At 37.2% G+C, this 26,517-nt stretch overlaps 1 protein-coding gene across 2 annotated transcripts in view; it reads right to left on the bottom strand.

The window, feature by feature from the left end:
* Positions 1 to 791: 791 nt before the first annotated feature.
* TEX264 (testis expressed 264, ER-phagy receptor) overlaps positions 792 to 26,517 on the bottom strand; it is a 172,061-nt gene continuing 146,335 nt past the window's right edge. For both annotated transcript variants that reach the window (XM_032209477.1, XM_032209478.1), the window contains exon 7: positions 792 to 5,737. In XM_032209477.1, coding sequence (XP_032065368.1) covers positions 5,421 to 5,737 — 317 coding nt within the window. In that variant the 3' untranslated portion in view covers positions 792 to 5,420. The remainder of the gene's footprint in view (positions 5,738 to 26,517) is intronic.

The raw sequence follows: 26,517 nt of genomic DNA, 5'->3' as shown, positions 1-26,517 counted from the left end.
CCCACTCTGGGTATCTCAGTTGGGTGTGTATTTTAGTTGTAAGAATCATTTATACTTCCAGATTTACAAATTATAAGGCAGGTTCCATTTCATTCATCCCAGGAGGCTGCCACTGTTTTGCTGGTATGGAGCATGCACAAAATACAGAGAACAATGGCTTTTTTTTTTATGAGCCACTTTTAATTTTAACAAGGATTTACCCTCCACCCCCACACAGCCCTGCTTACCCAACACCTAGATTTTAATCAGTCTGGCACATAGATCATTTTAAGCCTTGTACATTATACCAAAATAATGATTAAATATATAACAGAACAAAAATTTTCACTTCAGGACCAAACTAATAAGCAAACCTCTCTCACAGCTCAGCTTGTATTTTAATAATTAACAAGCTCTAAGCTGTCATTCCTTATCGCTTTACAGTGCAAATTGCTGGCTGAGGGATGATCTGTAGGGTTAAGATCCAGATGTAATACCTCTTCCAGTTTACCTGTTTACATGCAAGTTCCACATGAAAAGCATTACCTCCCTTAGCAATAGGAACTTTATATGTTTTAATGGGTGGGTTCAGAACTCTGGTCAGCTGTATGGCATAATGTTGGTGTGCCTATGAAATAATGCTTCAACAAAGAACATATATGGATGAAAAATAACACATCAGACCCATTCTTCCTGCCAACAGTCGGTTCAAGAGATATGTTGTCATGGAACTGTACCCTATCTAGATGTACACGAATTAGTCCTATGTGAGGATGGCAGAGATACGCAGGGAGCACTCTGCATTTTTCTCTTGAATAAGACGGTTTTATCTAGATATTTAGGTTCAAAAACATGTTGGGATACAGAAGCAGAGAATTTTTTTTAAGTAAAGCACAGCAGAAAATAGAAGTAACCCAAATACTTTAAGGTGGTTAATTTGAATCAAATATTTCAATGCTCCTAATAATTTTGAGTACATGGATACTAGTTAAGCCGTAGGAAGAATGTGCTGCTTTCTGTGTTGTCTAAAATCTTGTTCCACATTCATTCGTGTTTAGTTTTCTAGGCGCCCATATGATTCTTACTCATCATCATAACCTCAACCTTATTAATGAGAGACTTCTATAAGTATCAGCAGGCTTTTAATCAGGTGCTACTGATCTTTCAGAACACAGAGATGGTAACGAAAATGAGATGCTCACCATAGATGATATTTGGGCTAAAAAAAAAAGGAAGATGTCAGAAAAGCTGCATGTCTTCACCTCTGAAATGTCTCAACAGGCAACAATAAAATTAGAAAAATAGCAGGACTTCTTTATCTATCAGCATCGTTTTCTTCCAATGTGTTCATTTTGAAGTGCTGCATTTTGCATCAGTTGTAGGTTACAGAGTCTTTTTTTCTGCCATAAGAGCCAGTTGTGCTTAGAGCAAGAGATGAAACATTAGTTGTTTTTGAGATGCTTGGATGTATTACTCACTATCACAGTACCTCCACAAGCACAGCAAGTGTTAAACAGAGAAAGAGAAATGGAGCACAGAATAAGAAGGACATCTTAAAGCTGTCTGACAGGCAAATGCCTACAATGAACTAACTCCAGTAATGCCCCAAGCAAGCCTGGGAAACATGCAGTCATATGACATAATTCCCGAAGCAGTCTGGAATATGCTACCAGATAGATCTTGCTTCTTGAACGTTAGAATAATCACTCTAAATTTGGCCCAAGAGATGTAACCAAGATTTTTAATAATTCTACTGTGGCACCTGAAATTCTACAAAAGGCTAGTCATTCAGTAATGATCACTAACCAAAACCAAGTGACTGTCATGCAGCATTACTTTAGCAGCCTCGCCCTCCCTCCCCTGGGCCAAAACAGGGAGTGCTGAGAGAAACCCAGAAAAACATTAGGGTCAGTATCTACCTGAAGAAACCACAGCAGTAAGTCTTTATAGAAAGCAAAACTTTGATGGCCAAGTCCAAATAAAGTTGATTATGACTAGAAGCAGTAACTGGCCAGCTTGCCCTGCTCTTGGTCCAAGTCACAGCAAGCAAACAATGTGCCAAATTTATCCATCTGATTGATTAAGGTGTTGTTATTCTCTAACTGTATTAAAGCAACCAGAAGTCTTGTGTTGTCTGTCTTGTTAAATCGGAATATCCAACCAACACTGAATGAATGTGGAACTGCTTCCACTCTGCCATCTTCAGAATGAAGACATTTCTCACAGTAATTCATCCCCAGTTCATCATCCTATCACATGGCATGCCCAGTTACTTCCTACCTGTTCCTCATGTTTCACAAAGTCAGTCCAAATGACTTCACACTGCTTGTTAACTTCCAGGGCAAGACAAAACTTTTCCCAAAGCCTAGCATTAGAGAAAAGAAGAATGGGAGGGGGGGGATCATTTATCTGTGCTATTATAAATATATATATATATGACAAACCTGTTTATTTTTGACCTAAGAAAATTGTCCCATGAAACATTTGCCCATGAGCCTCTAAATGATTCAGGTTAGCAAAGAAAACATTTTGATTCATTAACACGGGGAATTTTAGAAGGTGCATGAGGGATTTGATGTTTGAAGATTTATATTCTATTTTTTGATCAGCCTTACTGTATTTCCTATTGGTGAAAAACTGGAAAACCAGAGAAACAGTTTCCTAATTTAGAAATTCCCCTGCTATGGAAGTTGTCCAACAGGCTAGTTTCCAGGTGTGCAAAACAGTCTCTACAATCAGAAAGAAGGTTTAATTATTGTATGTGTCTTCCTTGAACATCTTGTCTATATCTATAAAACAGTTAACAAATAAACAGCACATTAATGTGTACTCAAAGAAAAGAAGGTATGTGTATTGGCACTTGCAGAATGGTGAATTTATATGGCATCACTGTAAACACACACGCCCTAAACACTTGCAGATTATAAACATGTATGATTATGCATATTCATACATGGGAATTCATATGAGGATGCGTATTGTTCATCCACAAATATGTGAGATAAACACATACACTTCGCAACAAAATGTGCAAATTGTTCCAAAGACAGGATGGCTGGAAAAATGATCCTATCCTTTCTCCAAGCCACACAGATTTGACAGCTTCAAGAGTGGTCCGGAAGTTTTCCAGGAAGTAGGAAAACTCCCAGAAGTAGGAAGTGGTCTTTCTGGAAGTAAATTTTCTAGAATAAAAAGTAGTTTGAGCATGCCCTGAAGATTTACATAAAGTTGTTGAACCAACTCTAGACTGTCCAGATTGGCATGGTGCAGAGGAGTAAAAGAAGATGCTGGAAACAATGTTTGCACAAACCTAAATGGAACATCATAATCCAGTAAAAATACTTTGATACTGATATATGGAAGAAAGGGAGAGAGGGAGGGAGGGAGGAATATTATCATGTCAAATAAACTCTGGGAACATAGCACACTAATAACTATATGCCGCCTCCTTATTTCACTGTATCCCTGTTGTTTGGAAGTGTTTATAGGATACACAGGAAAAACACAGCAATGGCATAAATGATTTTGTCTAATGTCTAATGTAGCCTTTTTCAGGAGCACAAAAGTCTAGCCAGAGCTACAGATATGAACAGTCATATAAGCTCTAGACATTCAAGCATGTCTGAGGAGATGGGGATGCATAGGAGACCTGCACAAATGAAACTAAAATGAGACAGTTGGAAGATTTTCATTCAAATAATTCCATGTTATTACTCCAAGCTTCTGATGCACAGTACTGGTTTGGTTTGTTACATTAAATCAGAATTTGGAGCATCTGAATACAGATTTAAGCATTAGGAAATAAAAAGCTAAACTGGGAATTGAGACTTTAGAGGCAACAACAGAGCACAAAAGGAGGAATCAATTGTGATTGCTTGGAGAGAAGGAAGTAAACGGCCTTATGGACCACAAAATTCAAAAAGACCATTCTAACACTGCATTCGATTAATTATTCTCCCAGGCTAAGTCAATGCTCAGAGCAAGGCAGGTCTGAAGGTGGCTACATTTTGAACTCCTCTATCTACAAACCCATTAAGAAAGAGAGTGGGCCATCTATCTCTAGTAAAGGATGCAAGCAAGAGAACCAAGAAGTCCTGAAGAAGAGCAAAATATTTCAATACTTTATCCCTAATACACAGATATTAATATTTTCTTCAACCTGCTGTCTCAATGCTTCCTCAAGCAACAATAATGAAAGTGTGAGGATTCCAACTATTGCCACATTTCTCAGCTATTGATTCCTCTGTAGAAGAGCTTTATTAGAGATTCAGGAGTGACAAATTTGGTTCAATACTTCAGAATACCATTTTTATGGAGACCTTTCTGTTCTGACCAAGCATTCAAAACTATTGCCAGTGCAAAATGATAAACCCTGTCATTTCATCCTAATGTAAAAGGTGCTTTGGAATCATGTTGGAAGAACTCAATTTCACCAAGTCATAATATATAATAACTTTCAGCTGTGGTTCACACGCTGGCTCAAATTATCTATGGTTATTATAGTACCTGAGTCTTCTGAACAGCACTGAGCAGGCTGATCTTTTCCTACATTCAGTTACTACCGCATCATAGTCGTGAAGGAATAGTAGTGGCAAAGGCAAGTGGGTCATCTACTGATCATTGGCTTACTTTGCAATTCCTCATTCTCAACAGCCTGCTTCCTGAGACTGCAGAAAAAGGGCTCCATTAACACTAACAGTGATGGATTTTTCTTTCTAATGGACACTTTCACATAAGAAACTAGAGAAGAAATTTGGTTCCCACAGATATTAAATGTAACTATCAAGAACTTGGTTTATATCATGAAAACCAAAAAGAGAGAGAAATGGCACCAATAAGAGAGGGAAATGGAGCAGAAACATGAGACTAATTGGGTTTACACTAACCTGCACATAATCCATTACCTTTTCAAGGGCACAACTGTATTATAATAAGAATTCATATGCTGCATTTATGATAAAAACATGTAAGAAAGTCTGGACTATTCTCTTTCAATAATAAGTGCTACAGTTCTTTGGTTTTATTAGATGCAGCACCAAATCGAGTGTGTATGTTATAGTAAAGCAGCCAATCGGGGGTCAAACAAAATAGGATGCAGGAAGAATTTAAAAGATGCTAAGATTGGGGGTTGTCTATGTAAAATCTTATATTTGCTGGTTCAAACAGAACTCACCACCACCACTGCATCCCATCTCACTTTCAATTTCCTACTGCAGCACACCTTCTTAAGTCTGGCTATAAAATGTGATTATATTCATTGTTCTACCGAATATAATTTCCTCTCCTTTATATTACTCTCCAAATATTTGTTTGCAGACAAAATGTAGCAAGCTCTCAACATGGATCAGTAACCAAATTTTGTTTTGGCTGGACGGAAAAGAATCAAAAACTATCAGCAGTTTCTCTTTTCAGTCCCTAAAAACATAAGTAAACAGATAACTTTATTCTTCACCCCTTTTTTCTTCTGGGGCAATAGGCTCCCTGGTCCACTTGAGTTGGGCGGTGTCTCGGTCTTCTGCAGAACCAAGGTCACATGACAGACCTGCCATTCCATCACCATTGCCTTCCATGTCCAATTCTTCAAAGGAGGAACCACTGCCCCCCGATTCACTGTAGCTACGCTCACTGCGATTATCTGCCTCATCTCGACTGTGGCCAGATGCAAAAGGAGATAGGATGGAGGTAGCTACGGAAGTCTCACTGATGTCAGTTGTGCCTTCGAGGCTGACCGAACTTGTCTCACTCATGGTGTCCAAACCTTTATTTGAAATTAAAAGAGAAAGTTAACACCAAATGGAGGCAATAAAATAAATCATCATTCAGTGTCTACAGCAATCATTCACCCTTGCATTTCTCTGAAGGTAGTTTAAATTCTCCAATCATTAAGATTAAAAACCATAGTAATCTATTACACTAAAAGGTCTCTTCATTCTCCATTGGAAGAACGTAGGGAAATGTTACATCGCTGTTCTGCAAGCTACATTGGCTGTAGTAGCCAGTGAATTGGACACAGAAGCACAGTTTGCTTCTGTGTCCAATTCAACGTATTAGTTGTCACCTGTAAGGCCACCCAGGGCATGGGTCCAGATTATCTGAGGAACCAGATTATTCCAATTTGATGACCTTGCCCCACCCATGCTGGCAGAAGAGGTGTGTTGCTGACCCCATCATTTAAAGAACTCCAACTATGTCCTATGATTCTTTATTTATTTGACTTGTCTGCCATCCATCCCACCTAGATTACCTTTTGAAATAGGGAGAAGAGTCTTTTCTGCCATGGTGCCTGCCCACTGGACGGTCCTCCTCACCACCACCTGAGGTGAGTTCCCTATCCTTCCTTCTGGTCTTACAAAAAGGCCTGAAGACTTACAATACAATAGCAGAATTGGAAGGGACCTTGGAGGTTTTCTAGTCCAACCCCCTGCCTAGGCAGGAACCTTATACCATTTTAGACAAATGGCTAACCAACATCTTAAAGACTTCCAGTGTTGGGGCATTCACAATTTCTGGAGGCAAGCTGTTCCACTGATTAATTGGTCTAACTGTCAGGAAATTTCTCCTCAGTTCTAAGTTGCTTCTCTTCTTGATTAGTTTCCACCCATTGCTTCTTGTTCTACCCTCAGGTGCCTTGGAGAATAGCTTGACTCCCTCTTCTTTGTGGCAACCCTTGAGATATTGGAACACTGCTATCATGTCTCCCCTAGTCTTTCTTTTCATTAAACTAGATATACCCAGTTCCTGCAACCGTTCTTCATATGTTTTAGTCTCCAGTCTCCTAATCATCTTTGTTGCTCTTCTCTGCACTCTTTCTAGAGTCTTCACATCTTTTCTACATCATGGCGACCAAAACTGAATGCAGTATTCCAAGTGTGGCCTTACCAAGGCATTATAAAGTGGTATTAGGACTTCACATGATCTTAATTTTATCCCTCTGTTTATGCAGCCTAGAACTGTATTGGCTTTTTTGGAAGCTGCTGCACACTGGTGGCTCATATTTAAATGGTTGTCCACTTGGGCTCCAAGATCCCTCTCACAGTTACTACTATTGAGCAAGGAATCACCTATACTGCATTTTGTTTTTCTTGCCTAAATGTATAACCTTACTCTTTTCACCATTGGATTTATTTTGTTAGATAGTGCCCAAGATCCTTCCGTATTTTAAGCCTATCTTCTGGAGTGTTGGCTATTCCTGCCAGCTTGGTGTCATCTGCAAATTTGATGAGTTCCCCATTTATCCCCTCATCCAAATCATTGATGAAAATGTTGAAGAGTACTGTGCCTAAAACAGACCCTTGGGGTACTCCACTGCATACGTCCCTCCATGTAGATGCAGTTCCATTGAGGACTACATGTTGAGTGCGGTTGGTCAGCCAGTTATGAATCCATCTGGTGGTGATGCTGTCTAACCCACATTCTTCTACTTTATCTAGTAGTAGGTTATGGTCTACCTTATCAAATGCCCTACTGAAGTAAACTATATCGACAACATTCCTCTGGTCCACTAATTTTGTCACTTTGTCAAAGAATGCAATAAGATTAGTCTGGCATGATCTGTTTTTGACAAACTCTTGTTGGCTTTTGGCTATTACTTTATTTACTTCTAGATGTTCACTAATTTGTTGCTTGATTATCTTTTCCAGAATCTTTCTTGGTATTGAGGTCAGACTGATAGGTCTATAGTTTCCTGGATCTATTTTTTTTCCTTTTTTGAAGATAGAAACCACATCAGCTCTTTTCCAGGCCTATGGCAGTACCCCAGTGCTCCAGGGTCTCTGAAAGATATAGTTCAGTGGTTCTGAGATCTCGTCTGCCAGTTCCTTCAGAACCCTGGTGTGTAATTCATCCGGTCCTGGTGATTTGAACTCGTCTAGGGTAGACAGTTTCTCACTTACCATTTTCTTCCCTATTTCAACTTGTGTTCCTAATCTGATTTTTGTGGTGCTGTTTTTGATAGGTTGGACTGTTTTATCCCTTTGTGTAAAGACATATGCAAAAATGAGTTAAATAGTTCTGCTTTCTCCCTGTTCCTTGTCACCTTCTTGCCATTTTCTCCCAGCAATGGACCAATTGTTTCCTTAACTTTTTTCTTGGTCTTTAACATGTTGGAAGAAGCTTTCTTTTGTTATTTTTTACTTTTGTGGCAAGCCTTTCTTCATTGTGAGCCTTAGCTTTCCTCACTTCATCTTTACAGGCTTCGGCTATTTGCTGATATTTTGCCTTAGTTATGTCCCCCTCTTTCCACTTTTTATATTTATCTTTTTTGTCTTTCAATTTGTCAGAGAGTTCTTTATGCAGCCATGCTGGTTTCTTTTGAGAGCTGTTATTCTTCTTCTTCATTGGTATTGCGCTAGACTGGGCTTTTGTAATCTCATTTTTCAAAATTTCCCAAGCTTCTTGAGTTGTTTTCCCCTTCAGGATTCTCATCCATGGAATTCTTCCCCAGCTCTGTCTACGTTTATTGAAATTAGTTCTCTTAAAGTCCAAGACTCTAGTTTGACTTTGTTCTACTACTTGTGTTTGCATAATGTTGAATTCCAATATTGCATGGTCACTTGCCCTCAGGGTTCCTGTGGCTTCAACACTTCTATCATTTCCTCTCTGTTAGTGATAATTAAGTCCAATATGGCTGATCCCCTTGTTCCCTTCTCTACTTTTTGGGAAACAAAGTTGTCCGCTAGGTTCGTTAGGAACCTGTTGGATCTTCCACTTGGTGCAGAGTTTGTTTCCCAATTGATGTCAGGGTAGTTAAAATCCCCCATTACTATTGTGGTGTGCTTCCTACATACCTTAGTTAGCTGACTAGCAAAAAGTTCATCTACTTCCTCTGCTTAGTTGGGTGGCCTGTGGCATAGACCTGTGGCAATGTCATTTCTCCCTCCAACCTTTAATATTGACCCAAATGCATTCAAGATATAATTTTCAGCCAGATATTGGAATGTCAAAATGCTCTTAATTCCCCCAAATTGCAACTACAAGTGACATATATATTTACATAAAACCTTTTTAAAAAAATTAAGAACAAAATATGAGTTAAGACATATATCTAAACAGTGCAATTATTGTCCTATGTATTCATACCAAATTTACCCCAAAGGCAGACAACCACAAATTTAATACATATCCTGTAAAGGAAGGAAAAAAGGGAGGGAAAATATTTTAATAAATATTATTAATTAAAATGTATTGCCTACAAAAATAAAGCACATAATTCATAAACTTGATTGATTCTACCTTTATATCTACCAACTATTCCCTCTTACTCATAGAGATGAACACAATTACACATAGACACATTCCTGTTCCTCCTTTCAACAGGAACAGCAAAGGAGGAGGAGGAGGAGGAGGAGGAGGAGGAGGAGGGGGGAGGAGGAAAATGTGATGAATAGGAAGCAAATACAGTAGATGAAACAACTGAACAAGGAAGGAAATGAAAGAAAATTCTATTCAGACACTATAAATGTAAAATTCTTTTATTGTGTTTCATTCTTGATCACTAATTGGATACAGTCAGATAGCTTTTTTGGCAGCAATACTTTGTTTTTCAACTTCTGAATCTAGTTTATAGTATGATATTTTTGATGGTTCTCCCACCTAATTACTAATTGGATTTGAGCCTATGTAAGTTTTAGTCAAATTAAAATTGAGTAAATACCTCTACCTACTTAATGGAGACACTACAAAAATGATTTTTTTTAAAAAAAATAATGCAGATTCAAGTCCAACCAAGCAAAAAAGGACTAATACCAAGGGGAGAAAAGACTAAAATCAAGTGTGGTAATGAAAGAATTAGGGGAAAAATATTGTGGCACCCACTTCTCTTAGTGCCCTCTAAGGATATGCGTATTTTGCTCAATGGTTAATCTAGGGCTATCTGCTGGAAATTAAGGCTGTGACTTCTAGTTTTCCTTTAGATATGAAAGCCAGATGGGTAGCTTCAGATCAGATGCTCTACCTCAGCCCAAACAACCTGATAGGGTTGTTGTGGAGAAAACAGGAGATGGGAGCATTAATAGTAATATTATAGTCTTTATTGTCATTGTATGAAATAAATACAACAAAATTGGTTTTAGCCTCACTGGTGCAAAATTATAGCCGTAAAGAAAAAAGAAAAAGAAAGAAAAAGAAAAAAAACTAGTCATATATTTTTCCGTGTGTGGAACAATTGCGGTTGTGTTTAAAAGTCTGACAAAGATAGAACTATTTTTAAACCTATTTGTTTGACAGGCTAAGCTTTGATGTCTTCTGCCCGATGGTAGAAGTGCAAAGAGACACTGACCAGGGTGTGAATCATCTCTGAGTATCTTCCCTACTCTGCTAAAGCAGTGAGACCTGGCAGTGTTATCCAGTGATATTATAGGGCAACCAATGGTTACTTGTGCCGAATTGATCACTCTCTGTAGTGCCTTTCTGTCCACAGCAGTTAAACCAGCGTATCATATTATAATGCAATATGTGGGGACACTTTCTATTGTGGACTGATAAGTATTTAAGTATTTAGGCTGCCTTGAGTTGATCAAAAATAAAGGTGGGCTATAAATCTAATAACTAATTATATTAAAGTTTAGGGAATTCAAGGATTTACCTAATCTCTACTGAGAAAAAAAATGGCATGTTAAATTTAATTAAACTCCATTTAATAATTAATGTAACACTCTCATACAAAATGAATACACAATACAAATGTGTCCTTTATGACATTAATCCTTCTGATCACTCTTCCAACCTAAGGATGTTTATCCAAGACTGGCCTGATAATAAATTCAAATTTTGATGTGTTCCATGCTTGAAGTATAAAAAAGGCTATTTGTCAGCCTCTATATCTTGGTTATGGTATCTCCAATTGTCAATGTAATCCCAGACGCCATATTTGGCTCACCCAAATTTTTCTGCTTCAGAGCAAACATCAATGGTGGAGTTCGTTTTGAAATTTTCTCAAGCAAGTCTCTTTGATTTATTCAAAGATCTAACAAAACCCTGTTAGATATACAAAGGAATAAGATAGGGATGTCCACCGTCTCCTCTCTTGTTTATTTTGGTCCTTGAAATACTGAATAGAAATATATGACAAAATGAGAGGACTGTGGAAGTAAAGATTTAAACAGCAAGTTATAAGTTAAGAGCTTTTGCAGATAACTTGGTGGTGGAAAACCTGTTGAACAGAATTAAAATAATAATGGGTAGAGTAAAAGAATTTGGTACATTAGCAGGTTTCAAGATTAATAAACAGAAGTCAATACTAACAAAAATATGAGAATAAAAGCTCAAACAGAATAAATAAAATGGTTTTTAAGAGAGAGAAGGAGAAGATGAAATGAAATTAAAAAATGACAATGTTAAGATAGGCGAAACTACAAATGTCATTGCTGGGGAGAATTTCTGTGACAAAAATGAAAGTCTTGCTTAGAATGATGTTTTTGTTTTGGACAATAGTTGTTTTGACAACCAATGCATCATTTAAACAGTGGCAGAAGAATAGATCTAAACTTGCATGACAGAAGAAAAAAACCTGAGTTAAATATAAGGTTTTACATGATGCAAAGAAAAAAGGATTGAATCTATCTGATTTGAAATTGTGTTATGCAGCTTGCTAGTTGGTTTGGATGAAAGAATAAGTATTGCTGAAAAATAGAAAGCTCTTAGACTCAGAAGGACATGACCTGAGATTTGGGTGGCATGGATCTTTGATGTATAGCAAGGTCAAAGTTAATATGGATTTTAAAAATCATGATGTTAGTCACACCATATTGAGAATATGGAATAGATACAAACCAAGTTGTGCCTAAGTAACGTTTGTGGCTTTCGGTACAAAAAGCATTTTATAAGCAAGAAATAATAAGCAAACACAAATCGCTTATTGTAAGATATTAGAATTTGTCAAGGAGAATGCCAGATGCAATCAAGAGAACTGGCAGCAGAGGAACATAGTTGTCAATTGTTCTCTTATTTACAGTTATTAGAAAGATTTAAAGTAGATAAAAGAGTTTCTGATTTTGAGCCATGTAAGACTGGGTTTGAAATGGAAACTTTTACAAATATGTACAACCATGTAATAGCTAAAATGTATAGATGTTTATTGAAATTTGAAATAGAAGAACGAGTTAAAAAGTGGATTAAAATGTTGGTTATAAAATAAAGATGGAACAATGGGAAAATATATGGCTAAAAGGATTGTAATTTACATCATGTTATAAACTTAAAGATATTTTTTATAAAGTGATGTGCTGTTGATATATGTCACCATGTGTGTAAAACAACTAAAAAATTCTGGATTCAGATACACACACTGATTCAAAGGATTTTAAAGATTATTATAAAACTGAGACCAGATATTTTGCTTTTAGGATTGATGGACAAACGGTTGGAAAAAAATAATAAAACTTTGGGTTTTTTACATGATAACTGCAGCAAAATCATTCTTTGCATAAAAATAGAAAGAGTCAACATTACCCACAATGGAGGAATGGTTGGTGAAAATGATTAAACTTGCTGAACTGCCTAAATTGATATTTTTGATCAGAGCAAAGACATCTACATTTACTGCTAACTGGAAACTCCTTAGACTATTTGTGTGAAAAAGCAAGAAACTAACTTACTGTTTACGGTTTTGATGATCAGAGTATAAATTATACAAAGAAGAGAGTTATATTATAACCATGGAGTAAGAGGTAAATTTATAATGGTGTTTTATTTGGTGTGAAGAAGATTGGGAGCTATTTCCTTGTATCTTTTTCTTCAATTTTGTTTTTACTTTTTGCCCCTTACCTGCAGTTTCTCTTTGATTTCTTACTTTTTCTTTTCTTTGTCTTAGTTTATATTAGCTTGCAGTAGTTTTTAATCTTTCCTTTTAAAAATAGATGGCATGCATGGATGGATGGATGGATGGATGGATGGATGGATGGATGGATGGATGGATGGATAGATAAGATAGATAAACAGAATTCCAACCAAAATGGCATGAGAGAGAAAAATGGTTGGATATGCATTCTATGATATCTAATCTAAGAAAATAAAAAGATTTATGTTAAACACTAAAGACTGCAGTGTGAATTTCCTCCACAACAGTAACTAATATTCCCTAAAGAAACAATCTAAAACACAAACATGATTAAAAAGAGGACTTGGGTGGAAAATTTTATTTTGACATGGTTGAACAATGCCTGAATTGTAAGATGGAAAACTTCCATTGGCAGCCATGAATGTATCTTTGATCTACATGAAAGGAATTGTATCTACTTCATATTGGAAAAAATAAGTTACAGGCTTACCCCACAGGGATATGAAAATATTTTCAAGCATCCCATGCATACTAATATTTTAGTATCTACCAGCTCAGGTCTTCTTCCGAATAGATCTCATCTTCTGAAAAAGGAGCACTTTATTTTTGTTCCTTACGGTATGTATTGTAGCTCTTGGCAGATTTGACATGGGAATTCAGTAATAAATAAATAAACAGGGACAGAATACTTCATTAGAACAATTTGTTTCCTGAAAACAGTTCAGTGTTTAAACATATGCTGGAGAAATATGACCTTCACAGAGGAACACTCTTAGATTTAGAAAGCATCCTTTGTTAATATATATAAATGAACTAGACAACTCATGATCTATTGAGTCATCTTTCTTTTAATGTATGAATATAGCCTACTGCCATTTCTCCTCCCCTAACAACCCACAGTAGACTCCTGGTGAAGCCTCTTCCTCTTTCTCCTCCTCCTCCTCCTCCTCAGCTGATTCACAGAACTGTATGCCACTTTGCTGAGGAGAGGAGGAACAAAGGAAACTGTGGACCACAAGGAAAACCTCAGCCCCACTCCCCATCCCAACATGTCTCCAAAGGCCCCTCCCTTCAGAGAGAAAGAGGGTTTATCTATCAACTGCTGATCTCCCCCAGCCAGCCCTACCTCATAGCAAGCAACCAAGTCACTCCCTCGCCCTTCCCTTGCTGCCCAGCATCATTAAGACATTTCAGATTTCAGCCTCAGTTCCAAAGCAGCCAATTACTGCTCAAATGTCAAGGTTCACTGTCAGCTGATATATATACAATACAATATATTGTTGTATTTGTGCTGTATGTAACAATCATATATATATATATATATATATATATATATATATATATATATATATATATATATATATATATACACATACATACATACATACATACATACATACATACATACATATGTTATATTTATGCTGATAAATAAATAAAGGGAGACTAGTATAGATCTATTTCAAGCTATTTAGCTCTCATCAGCTAGCCATACCCATGTTTGGGAATCGAACCTGTGCTCCATTGCCTCCCAGGCAGGGAGTTAACCATTTGAGCTACAGAGAACGACTCCTTATCAGCCAGCCAGGGTGGGAGGTATATACTTAAAGTCACAACCCCTGGTATGCCCCAATTATGGGAGGAAGCTAACTGCTTCCATTCTCTGTCCATCGGCTCATCACAAGAGACCATCCAGACAGAAAGCCCAATATTTTACTGTTGCCTTTGTTACATTTGTGTAGTATTTGTGCTGATAAATAAATAAATAAAGTAAATAAATAAATAAATAAAGTAAAGTAAAGTGATTTGGAAAGAAGGATAGAAAACTTTGTTATTAAATGTTATGTATGTTTAGCTAGAATAGGATATAAGGATTTAGTGTCATTGGAGGATTTTGGAAATAGTAAATGAAATGCCAGTATGGGGTTATGTATTAAATCTTGGTATATTTTATGATGAAGGACATTTAAACAACTATAGTCAAATGAAAATGGAGGTATGATGACGGTAACATGTATAAATATCTGAGTTAAAATACTTGAGTTAATATGATTTATGCTTGATGACTGTGGAAGAGATGCATGAAGGTCTTTTGTAACCAACTGATACACTTTCTACAGTATGTAAAAAAGGAAGATTTTATGTGTTGTGTTTGTTTTGAAAATAAAAAAATAAAAACTTTAAAAAAAAGAGACAAGAAACTATCCCTTCCAGCACTTTTGTCCCTAATCATGAGTTACATATGAGGAACAAAAACTATGTATTTTGGGAACAGAGTGTGCCTAAAGCTTAGTGCATGCTCATTTTGTCAACATCCCCACAGAGAAGTTCAAATATTGGATGGAAAATTGTCTGCTCCTTTTACTTCAGACTCCAAGACTTTTGATGATGTTTTACTCATGGAGTGAAGTCCTTGTTTGTGTTTCAACTGGCAGACAGCTAGCACCGTTATCTGTCTATATGAGTGGTACATAAGATATATTTCCTTCTTAGTGGATTAAATGAGGTCAGACAAGGACAAAGTTTGAAGATCTCAGTATTTTTTTAAGTGCATATAATTTATATAGCAATATATATTAATAGTTTTTTTAGGAGAACTGTCAGACAGCTCATAACTCTATAACACAACACACATTCTGCATTCAGTAGTTCAAAAGTTCAAGCCATGGCATTTTTAATTAAATCAATTTTTGATAGTGTAGTTGGGAAAGCCTGTATCTGAGAGGAGTTGATATATATTCCATCAAGCAGACTCTGACATTGGTGGCCTCCATAAAGCCTCTCTCTCATCTGGTAATATATGAAAAACATAACATTGTGCTGTTTAAATATGCAGTGCAGATTAAGAATCCAGATAGCCATTTATTTTCTTCCATGTTCAAATAGTCATTCTGACATATCTTCAACTAATTATTTGCTCTCTAATTTGGTGTAATTTTCCAGCAATTTTTGGAGAACGACACTATATGAAAATTTCACTTATAATTCCAACCGCCCCTATTTGATATATGATCACTGACAGTCCTGGAATTTCAACCATGAGTTCTTTTGCCTGGAAAGTAAGTTATGAAAGTTGCCAGAGATAGGCAGAGGGAGAAGTATACAAAACAGCAAAGTATATAAATATACCCCGTTTCCCAAAAATAAGACCTCCCCAGATAATAAGCCCAATTGAGCTTTTGAGTGCATGCACTAAAAAAAGACCTCCCCTGAATATAAGCCCTCCCCCAAAATATTGCAACACAGCAGCAGCCATGAGGTGACCACGCTTTTTTGGGGGAAAACATGGTATTTGCTGAAATATTTCCTTCTGAGAAGTGACCTTCCCCTTCTTCCCTAAAGATACATTCTAATGTGTATTATGTACAAAGCTTTCAATCCCAGACTAGGTACTTTCTCCAACAGGCACAATGACAAAAGCTGCAAGATCAATAGAAGTGGAAACTCATTCTCCACAGACCTTCCTATGTTGCCTCTTTCATTCGTTGGGGAGGATAATTTCAAATGGCTAAATTTTTTTAAAAAATGAGACAAAGTAAAAGGACTTGATTTCCCTTTTCTGTACTTGCAGTGAATCTAATGCAGATGAGGCTGGTGCGTGCATAAGAGTAGAACACCTGAGCAAGGCTGAGGAAGTATGACCTTCCTTTCTTCAATTAGATCAGGGATCTAATGAACAAGAATTGCATTTTAAAAAGTCATTGTGGATTGCAATTCAAAATTGCGAAAGGTTCTCAGGATTTTGGAATGATGGAACAGAGGAGCACAATTTCAGAGGCGATGGATCCAAAAAGAAAGAAAACCCATAGAAGTGAATGAGAGAGGTATTGCCTTTTCTTTGGCTTTCGTACACAGAATCATTTGCCTTCTCATTCATGAGCACAAAACTGACATTTGCTTAAATGAAATCTTCAGTATTTCTCCGCACAACTGTCATATGAAGCTGGCAGGGATTATTTCCAAACAAAATTCTCACAGGTAATTTCTGCCCAAGGGGACAAGGACATGCAAACTTCAGCAAAGCCTGAAGAGGAAATAAGTGATAAGAAAAGTAGAAACCGAAGCACAAGACAGGCAGTGCATTTTCACATTCTCTTGAGAAGGAGGATGAGCTCTGGACTTCTTGCCTGGGGCGATGGTGTCTTACAAGCTATCAAGTACTGAAATATTTGCCAATCAACAGCACTCTGTCAAAGTTGGTCTGACACCCCGTGAAGATCATGTAACGGTCCATGTAGTCTTGCAAGCAGAAAAAGAAGAAGAAGTAGTAGTTTCAAAAATATCATTGTCTGCTCATGTCAACATCCTATGCAGTACAAACACTAAATAGACCACCCTTGCAATGAAACCACATTATTCTGAATTAATAAACACTCAACATGTTGTGTTTTGATGCTTTTACCTATGCTATATTCACTGCAACTAGAACATGAAAAATCAAAGGAAGAGACACATTAAACATACATACATTCATGTTGTTCTTCTCAAAAAATGATTGGTTTTACTACTTTTGCTGTCAACAGAAAAATGTATTCATATTGGAACAGCTAAAACCTGGGAAAGTCTTGAGGCTGAGAAGTGCAGAGGAAGCTTGGAGGGGGGGCATAATATGCAGGAGAAAATTACGGCACTAGAAGCAGAGGGAAGTAGGGGGAAAGATGAGGGTCAGGTAAAAAAGAGAGATTTGAAGTATGTGCCCAGTCTTTGCTTCTGGGTCCAAGATCTCTTCTCAGGAACCAGGTAGCTAAATTGCTAGTTGTCTTGGGCTCAGACTGAAGTTGTTAAAACCAATACTGCCTGTAATATATATCTATTCTCAACAAAGTTTAACCATCTGGCCTGTCAAGAATGTATCACCAACACCCGGCTGAACAAGGACGGGGCAGATCTTTGAACAGCTCTAACATGTTTCTGGCTGGAGAAAGATAGGAGTGGGGAATCTGCTATTTAAGATGTGCCTAGTCAGGTTTTGAGCGCTGCATCTTACTGGCAAGAGAGGTGAAGCACTACATGGATCCTTTGTCAGGAGACGTTCATGGATTTAACAACAACACTAGAAAACTACAACTCTCTTCCTCAAACTCCTCTTCATCACATTTCACTCATTGTTATGGGAGCTACATAGTTTGTTTCATAGACTATCTCAGACTTTGCCTCAGAAGTTACATGAAATTTGCTCAACTACTCTGTATTTGTAATAATGTCACCAGAACAACTAAAACAATCTTAGGTAATATGTGTACATATGTTAAATTAGAAGATGTCCAATAATTGCTATGATGGTGAAATCTGAGATGATAAAACTGTCCTTGGAAGCCATTCGTCATTTTTAGTTCTGAAGTTACCTTGAATAATTGATTATGAATATAAAAGGAACACTTTTAATTTTGAAGAGAATTAATATTGCATTGTAACATTACAACTGTTGCATTGCTACACAGAACTAACAATGTTATGGTAAATGAAGTTAATCTTTTTTTCTATTTTTTTCTATTGTTATAATATATATTGTATTGTTTCAATAGTGCGATTTTTATAAGATGTGATTAGTGATTAATAACATTCTAACTAGTTTGAGTTCTAAACAAAGAAAAAGGAAAGAAAAAATATATCAATATTAATAAGCATTTATGATGTCAATATTACAGGCACAGAATTATCTGGCTTTTTCATCCTAAATTATATAATATCATATAATGTTAAAAAGAACCACTGCAACCCACATGAAAGTATAAGTTATAGGATAACTGTTTTAAATTGATTATTTAATGTTAAACTTTCTACTGTATTGTTTAAGTATGTGTGTATATACAAAGTTACACAAACTTATAACACATACATAAACCTTCTGCCTGTCTATCTATCTTGATAAAAGGAAAAAAGAAGATGCAAACTGAAGAAAATTTAAAACACCTAAAAATTAAACAAGAAGAAAGAGAAAAGGACAGTAACAGCTAAATAATTGGCAGCTGTGACTTCACATTGTTATGTATATAATAACAATGGATATTGGTTTCTGAGTCCCAGCTTTGTATACATTTGCTAATTGTGATTTTTGTGGACATTCAGGCTCCTTAGAAGCCACTGTAAGTGGTTATATTCTCTATCCTTTGTGATGTTTTCTATTTATGGGAACCATTCTTGCTGCATTTAGGAGGGGGAACACCACCTTCCTCAAGGATGGATTCACCAACTTTATCACACAGATGCAGCAGGGAGACTGGTACACTGGCTACAATCTCAACTGATCTGTAAAGACCCATGTAATAAACAAAGTCACCTGCAGAGCAGCACCTTGAAATACCTGCCCCAGTGTCACGGATGATCATAACTATTCTTATCTGTTTTCCCCCGGAACCTTGGTTGTTCCACACTTAAAATTCAGGCAACACATTTCCAAGAGGTGGGCATCTCCCTCCACACCCATCCAGGTCTCTAAAGCAATGCCAAGTGTTTGTTATCATCTGTAAAGCCCAAACTGTTTTGGCTATCACATGCCTGCAGGACTGTCTTTCTCAGAGAACCTCAACCTGTTCTGGGCATCTTTTTAGGGAAGGATGCTGAGGGCCCGCACCCTCCTGTACATGAGGGAAAGGGAGTTTGGGGGTCTAATGACACTCATTCTCTGTTGCTCACACACTTTGGAACATTTTGCCTCTTAAAGTAGCTGTTAATTTTTAGATTCTTAGTTTAATTTTTTATGAATCAATAATTGAGATGTGTAGGCGCTTTTACAGAGTTACGGTAGTGCTTCATATTGTTTGGAACAGATAGAAGTCTGCAACTACTTGATATTGCGATCTCTGTTGAATGAAGTATGGAGGCTACACCCTTATGAAAGGGCAGGTAAGTGCTATATTCATGCCACCTGCACTCTCTGAAGCATCTTTTCCCTTCCAATTAAATGTGCTACACAGTTCTATTAGTTTAAAATGGAGTTCTTCAAGAAACCTATGAAAAGGTAACTTAAAGTAATTGTCAAATCCAATCTAAACATCTGGTTGACTGTGCAACTAGCCATAATACAGTATAATTCAAAAAGAGACAAAATACAAAGATAGTATATTTTTACATTATGGTTAGTAGAGATCAGGGCAAATAATTGTTATACAAAAGCTCTCAAGGCCCTGAGAAATGATTCTTTAACTAGTTTTGGTCTGCTTGCACTTTTTCTTTATGTATTTACATTCTACAGCCATGACATTTTTTCTGTATAATTGGGGGAGGGGGTCAGAATTTAATTGGATGGCAAATTGCAAGGGGCTTAGTGAACAACTTATACTGAGTGGATCTTGTGCAGCACTTGCAAGCATTACAGATTTTTATTTGTTTGTTTGTTTATTATATATGTTTCCAACCCAATCAGGTAAAAATAACAGAAAAAAACAATCACTGGCACATAAATTATGCAAAATTATTGCCTGTTTGGTGTTCATCTACATACATAGATACATAATGCATAGATGAATACCCATCAGGCAACCAAGTGGAGCTGAACTCTAATTAAGGTTTTAACAATGTTCCAAAATAAATAAGGTTCCGTAATATGAGGGGCTCAAAGAGAAAACCTTCCCCCATGTCTAAGTTTCAAGTCTACTTCTCATCATAAGGAGGAGAGTTCTCAGGAAAACTTATTGAGATGACCAGACCAGGCAGACAGAGCTGACTTAGACCAGAAGGTGCCAATACATTCTAGTGTAACATTGTAAATCAGTAAGTAATAACTAGGAATTTGACTTGAGCCTTGAAATTGACAGAAAACCAGTATATCAATCTCAGGATTAATGTTACTAGGCAATGACTGATTTGTTCCACTGGGCTAACAGCACTATTATCGATCAATTAAAAATTCCAAGTCATTTCTGAAGGTTGCCCCACATGGAATACATTGCAATATTCCAAGCACAGGGTGATCAGGTTTTGAATACCTATTGCCAGGCATCCTGGTCTAAGTAGGGCTGCCACTTTATACCAATCAAGGTTGAGCAAAGGCTCCATGGCCATTGGTTTTTCATCTGCTCTTTAAATCAGAAGTGTCAGTCCAGAAGAATTACCAAATTATGACTGATTTCTTTGGAAAAGGAGCAAACTCATCCAGAGTGTTTGCTAGGACGACTGGTAGATGAATGCTCCACTGTTTATTGACAATAAAATTGGACAGATTTGAGCTTGCTTTGCCCCGTCTTGATCCTGAAAACTTCCAGACGCTGGTACATGTTTTCATGACATTTCCAGATGGGTCCATGGTGGTGATCTACACTTGGGTATCATTGGCAAATTGATAACATTTTACCTCAAACTGGCAGATGTCCTTGCCCAGTGACTCTGTACGGATGTTATATCATATAGGAGAAAGCACCAAATTATGGAACGTTGTTACTCACTGGAACCGCCTGCTGAAGTATGAAAGAACTATTGTAAAATGATGCCCCCAAATTCCAACCCCTGCAAATGATGCAGCAGAATACAATGGTTAATGTTAGCAAATATCAATAATAAGAATCAGTTTGTTATATCTTTATGTTATATATAGCTTGTTTAGATGTACCTAAACATGCTATTAGCAAGTTGTGGCAAATAATCATTAAATCTGTTTGTTTCCCAACTATTATGAATGCAAATAGGAATACGGCAGAGGATTTTAAATTTGATGTTATATGCTCCATTTTAATGTGATTTCTTTCTTCCTATTGCACTCAAGATAGTTTAGACATGGTCAGTAGAAATTGCAATTTTCTTGGATGATCCTTCGTAGGTCTTGGATAGAGGGAATGTGCCCTCTTGATTCTATCAGACATCTCAATCTCCTTGAGTACAGTTTGGTATTCTTCTTGACAGTATACAAAGATTAGGACTTAGAAGCACTACATTGCAATGACTCCACTCCTTCCTAAGCAGGCCATTCCGACTGCTATTGGACTGGGGAAGAATGATCGTACAATGATTACTCCACTGTAGATTTCCACCAGGGTATTTAATATCTACATGAAGTTTCTGGGGAATACAATCTATCAATATGGAATGATAATACACATCTGCACATCTCCACCCCAAGATAACCTGGGAATCACCAAGACATCTAATAGAATCATGTATGAAGCGCGCGCGCACACACAAATCCAATACATCAATGTTTCGGTGAAGTTCATCAAGCAGAGTGGTCTACGCTGTTTCTGCCCTATGACTAGGTTTTAAATTTTACTGGCATAGATTCAGACAATCAATCGTATCTAGGATTGTCTATTTTGATAACTGTTCAAGAAAAATGTTATACACTAAGCCTAAACCTAACACAAACTCTGGATAACATAGTTTTAAGCTAGGATCAGTGATAAAAGATTCCTCCAATATTCCCAGAATGTATCTTTGATATCACTGTTATAGGAACATGCCCTGGAGCCATAGCAGTTTTGATGAGATTGGGATGATATCTAGTACACCTGATGAGGATGAAGTAGTTCATAAATTCTGAAAATGAGAACAGTGTTCAATTATATAACCTTTACCAAGGCACAACACAAAGAAAAAATTGCCATCCACAAAGAAGGAATTGTCATCCATTGGTTATACTATAATTCCATAAAGTAAACTTTCACAGAAAAGTATGGAAACATTCATATACCCAGGGTAGGAAGACATGTTCTATTCTGCTTTCCCAAAAGTTTTACTCACTGAAATAAACTGTGCAGCAATTTAAAAGCAAAAAAACAAAAACCCCAACCCTGAAGGTCTTTGGAAACAGTTGTTTAATGTTTGTAGAAGTGTAAAGAAGAATGTGCATGTTGGTAAATAGAAACCAATAGAAAACTGAGGAAAAAGGCAGAAACAGCAGAAACACTCAGGTGCTTCCCATTCAAAAATCTGTCTCAGTTGTAGAAGGTTGTAGCATGGGTCAATTGTGCAAGTCCATTATCCAAACAAAACATTCTGATTTGTAGCAATGATACCGTTCACAAACAATTCAGATTGGTCCAAATGTGGACAACATCAAGGAGAATGTTTATTTCGGCAAATTGCCTTCAATGTGAACTACTTCCGGTGTCCTCAGTGATGTCATCACATAATCAAATCTTCCTAAATGCAGAAAATTATTTATAGAGAAAAATGCTTTTTTCAAAAACATTGAGGCTTCTGCCATCTGTAGTGCCAACAGACACACAATTTGACTGTTACCTCTGAATGCCAAATATTAGGAGACACAGATTGCTTGCAAGAATTCTATGAATGGTTTCATGATCCTTTCAGTCCCCTCCCTCCACTTCCACTACAATTTCCCCAAAACTCACCCATATCATTTTGGAGAGAAGAGACGCATTACATACGCTGCCTGGTTTGACCAACTGTTAGCCTGTTAACGTGGCTTGGAACTGAGGGCAAGATAAAGACCAACAGGTTGAAATGGAACAAAATTAAGACTCAGGAGGAAACAGAGGAATTTCCTGCTGGTTAGAGGTGTTAAGCAGTGGAACATTTGTTTGAAGCAGTAGCAAACACCTCATGCTGGATGTTTTCAATGGAGACTGGATGGCCATCTGTTTCATGGCTATCTGCCCTGAGCAGGAATCTGGATTAGATGTCCTTTAAATTCATCTGTTCTACGATTCTGTACAGTTTTTATCACCTCTGAAACAGTCCTCTTTGTAATTCTGCAATGTTTCATGTTTAACTTTAAAAAAAAGGTATTTTAGAGTAGTGTGTGTGTATGTGTGTGTGTGTGTGTGTGTGTGTAAGAATACAGCACTTGTCTAGAAAACTTTAAAGCAGTTCATGATTCGAATGGCAGCTGCAGAATGAAGTCACACAATCCAGGAAAAGATATAGCTGCTTTTAAAGAGCTACATTTATCCCCCAGGCTGCTCAATGGCATCTCTTTGGTATTGAAGCACTGCACAACTCTTATGGGAATTTTATTCTACTCCCATAAATTATTTTTTACTAAATTGAAACAAAAAACTCCTTTTTCTCTCCCCCCCCCCGTAGGAATGTCAGAATCAAAGAACATATACATTCAGAGAGATCCTAAAAATAATCAAGCATAATCCTCTGGGCTGTGTAGATATCTATTGTCTATCATCCCCCACATAGGTGGTCATCCAGCCTCTCCCTTCAACAAAGGAGAACCCAGCTTCTCCTGAAGAATTAGTGCCCATTGTAGAAGTTAAGGTCAGTGATGACATGTGTAAAATAACAATCATGCAAATGCTATGATTTACGTACTTGTATCAGATACTCTGATGCATTTGTGTTATTATGTCATTAAGGTGTGTGTACCTATTTTGGTTTTGCTGTGGTCATCAGTGTCCTAACAGCCCCATAGGCTGTTCCACTGTTGGTCATTCTTACCATGGCAACTTCTTTCTAACAGCCAACTGAAATCTGCTTGCTTGTTATTTATATCCATTGTTTTTGTTTCATCTTCTTGTGACAGCCGTTCAGATATTTGAAGAAATATCTAAGGAATTGCAGCACCACAAGGCACATAAAAACACTCCCTCACACAGAGAATTAGCTGTCATATTCTCTCCTTCTCTTTTTAAAAAGAGAAACTGACAACAAATGAAAATAGATTTTTTTTAAAAAAAAAAAAACCATATAAACAGCTTCACTTTCCTTTGCTAGGATAGTGAAGCTTCAAATTCTAGTCCATCCTCAGCTTTGGAAGCTTACTAGATGACTTTGGACCAGAGGTGGGTTCCTACCGGTTCGGCCGAATAGGTAGTTACTCGGCTGGCCACACCCTTGAACCAGTTCTATCAGCAGCACCATAGGCGGTGCCATCTTGGTTTTTTTCACTACTGTGCATGTGTGCATAGTGCGCATCAAGCGCACACAAAGTGTGCCCCTGAGCAAACTGGCAGTAACAGAAGCCGGAACCCACCCCTGCTTTGGATCAGTTATATTCTTTTAACCCAACTTGTTGTTGCAGGAAAAGTTGTTAGGAAAAATGCAGTGTACACATTCTCAGCTCCTGAAGAAAAAACAGGGTATAAATCTAAAAAATAAATTAATGAAGAGAAAAACCACAGAGGGAATATTCTGCATAGAAGGAAGGAAACAGTGAGAGCTGTACCCAGAAGCATTTACACTAGAAATCAAATTTCCTAGCAAAAATCCTTCTTAGCCTTAAAAGGTTCCTAATCAGGACACCATGTAAGTGAACTACCTAGTGATGCACAAAAACTATAAAAAAGAATAGGTGTGTAACAAAAACATGGTGAGAAGTAGCCAGGTTATTGAATGACTTGACATATGTGGAACACCGGTATGGCAGTACAATAGCAAAAATCACTCAACAGAAGAATATTCTTTACCACTATGAAGAAAGTTTCCATACTCCTATAAAATGGAAAGATAAATACTAGTAAATGTATCTTGTCTTTTTATGCATACTGAGAGCATATGCACCAAAGACAAATTCCTTGTGTGTCCAATCACACTTGGCCAATAAAGAATTCTATTCTATAAAGAATTCTATACCTCTCCTGTATAACATTGCAATCATTGTCATCCCGCTAAGCAAGTCTTGAGTGAGGTGAAAGTAGATACAATTATTCAAGAAAAAGTACACCAGAAGGGAAAGCATAGATTGTTATAATATTTTCATCGGAAATTATTTTGAATTTGCATACTAATTTTTCCATTTATTAATTTTAGTTATTTTTTTTAATTCTCCCCATGTTGTAATCTCTGCATCTCAACTTACCTTTTGTGTCATATAGCTGGAAATCTAAAACTTTTACGTGTTTTATAACTGAATCAGTCTTTTAAAATGTTCTAATGTGGAAGCTCAGTTTATTTTAACTGCTAAAAAAGAAACAGGAAAAATAATGAACCATAATTTAAGATGGTAATATAAGGAAGGCTATTATGAAAGTTAACAAGCAGTGAGAAATGAAACCAGATTTAAGGCCACAGTGGTTAAATCCATAGCTAGAACTGCTGTATTTCACATTCTAAGTTTGTAATATATGTGAAAATACTTGTTATTTGAAATAATGAATTAATGAACAAATTTAAATACTAAACTTGGAAATCTTGAAATCCTACAAGACCCAGGGGCCAAATGTGCATAGCGATCATGCAATCTCAGTCAAAGCGAGCAGTTATTCAGAGCACAGACAAGAAGTAAGCAACAGTAGATAAGAAATTAAGAAAATGAAACATAAAACAAGTGTATATCAGCACCATTCTTGAAATCTTCCTATGTCTTTCTGCCTTTGTTTCCACTGCGTTCATTGAATCCATACACAGTTTTATTCATCACCTTTTTTTAATCTCCGTATATCTCTCTCTCTGGGGATCAACTGAATCTATCCAAGACTTTTTTGATGTTCTCCTTCCTCTGAAGCCATTCATTCTTCCATATAGTTTTTTATAACTCAATCCTTATTTGTTCTCTGTAGGCCAGGGGTGTCAAACTCGATTTGACTGAGGGTTGCATCAGGGTTGAGTTTGACCTCGGGGAGGATGGGCGAGGTGGCCACAGTCAGGGTGGGCGTTGCCAGCTTGATGTCACTCATGTGGGGGGCGTCTGTAGAGGCCCGAGCGCTCTGCCAGCAAAAATGGGCTCCCAATCAAGCTCCATTTCCAGCTGGGATGGCCTCCTGCAACCCTCTGTCAGCGAAAACAAGCTCTGTTTTTGCTGGCAGAGGCATTGCGGGCCAGTCCTTTGCTGTATCCAGGACAACACCACAGGGCAGATCTAAGCACCCTGCAGGCCAGATTCGGCCCGCAAGCCTTGAGTTTGACACCCCTGCTCTAGG

The sequence above is a fragment of the Thamnophis elegans genome, chromosome 2 (assembly GCF_009769535.1).
Source record: "Thamnophis elegans isolate rThaEle1 chromosome 2, rThaEle1.pri, whole genome shotgun sequence".
Lineage (NCBI taxonomy): Eukaryota > Metazoa > Chordata > Lepidosauria > Squamata > Colubridae > Thamnophis > Thamnophis elegans.
The sequence above is the reverse complement of the archived record's forward strand: the minus strand, read 5'-3'. Positions and strand labels throughout refer to the sequence as shown.